At 38.4% G+C, this 1,535-nt stretch overlaps 1 protein-coding gene across 1 annotated transcript; it reads right to left on the reverse strand.

Annotated features, from left to right (window-relative positions):
- Positions 1 to 209: 209 nt before the first annotated feature.
- Positions 210 to 1,535, reverse strand: LOC134697664 (uncharacterized). The gene has a single exon (XM_063559948.1). It carries the CDS (start codon positions 1,533 to 1,535, stop codon positions 210 to 212), a length of 1,326 nt encoding a protein of 441 aa, XP_063416018.1.

A 1,535-nucleotide genomic window follows, 5' to 3' on the forward strand; every position in this document is an offset into this window, starting at 1 on the left:
CAAATGACACAGAAATTAACAGCTTTAGTCTACCACATGGCCTTCCACAATGAACAAAGCCCATACCGCATAGTCATCTATTAGAGGCCCCCATATCACAAATGTAAAACAATTCAACCCAGAAAACTAACAGCCTTATTAATTTAAATGGCTCATTATCTTTAATTGTATTTACATAGGCGGTAATGGAAACGTTTTTTTCACGTAGCTCAGTCCATATCGTAAACTTGGATAGTAGTCCATTGCGTAGTTACATCTTCAGGTAAGCGTTCGTCCCATCCAAAATTACGTTTCCATAGTGACTGCATAAATATCTTAGCTTTCACAGTCACGGGACTAAGTATGCCAAGCGGATCAAAGATTTTTGACGACTGTCGTATTATTTCTCTTTTTGTTACATCTACCATGGTTGAATCTATGTCAACTTCGGCAAATAAAAGTCTGTCGTTCGCAACATCCCAGCGCATTCCAAGTATGTTGACCTCTTTACTGGAATCTAGTACGTTTTCTGTGTCAGCAAGTTCTCGTAGTCTGTTAGAATTAGAGTTCCATGATCTGAGGTTAAAGCCTCCTTTCTGTAATAAACACCTAGAATCTCGGTAAAATTGTATAAGGTCGTCTTCGGCTGTAAAACTAGATAAAACATTATCTACATATAAATCTTGTGTAATTCTTGAAGCTGTTGGACTAGGATTCTCTTCAAAGCGTTTTAATAAAGTTGCATTCAGTATAAATGGTGAGCATGTAGCTCCGAATAAGACTGACTTGAAACGATATGTTGTAAACGGACTGGTTGAATCTGTTGGGTCACTTAACCAAAAGAAGCGAGTTACATCACGGTCAGATTTATGAAGTCCAACTTGCAGAAATGCTTTTTCGATGTCTGTTGTCACTGCAAACTTTTGAGTACGAAATCTGGTAAGTAGCTCTGTTATGTCATTTGAAATTGGCGGATATGAATGAAGACAGTCATTCAAACTCGGACTTTTTGCGTTCTCTGTGCAACTGCAATCATACACAATTCTAATTGGAGTAGTTGTAGAGTCCTTTTCGACTGGGTGATGCGGTATGTAGTGTATGCGCTGTGGCTCGTCCTCATTTTCTCTTACCTTTTCGATGAAACCACGTTTTTCCTGCTCTCTAATTATATCGCCATATATTTTAAATAAGTTTGGTTCCTGATTTAAGCGGTTAACTACTCTATGGGTCCTTGCTTTTGCAATCATCTCGTTTGTCGGTAATTCAGGATATTCTTCAATCCATGGAAGTTTTGCAACGTACTTTCCATCCTCATATGCTATCGATGTTGATGAAAATTCCTTGATGTTCTGTTTCTGCGTGTTAAGTTTGTCGTTTTCTTGTATACCAAGGGACTCCAATTTCCAAAATATCTCAATAGCATAGTCCTCTTTTGTGTGACTAGATAATATATGCATCATGTGTGAATTGAGTTGTCCTCTTGTACATGTAAGTGGTCCAGATAACAAATATCCTATCTTTGAGCTCATCGCTGTAGGTCCGTCGCCTCGAACCAT

Source organism: Mytilus trossulus, chromosome 14 (assembly GCF_036588685.1).
Source record: "Mytilus trossulus isolate FHL-02 chromosome 14, PNRI_Mtr1.1.1.hap1, whole genome shotgun sequence".
Taxonomy (NCBI): domain Eukaryota; kingdom Metazoa; phylum Mollusca; class Bivalvia; order Mytilida; family Mytilidae; genus Mytilus; species Mytilus trossulus.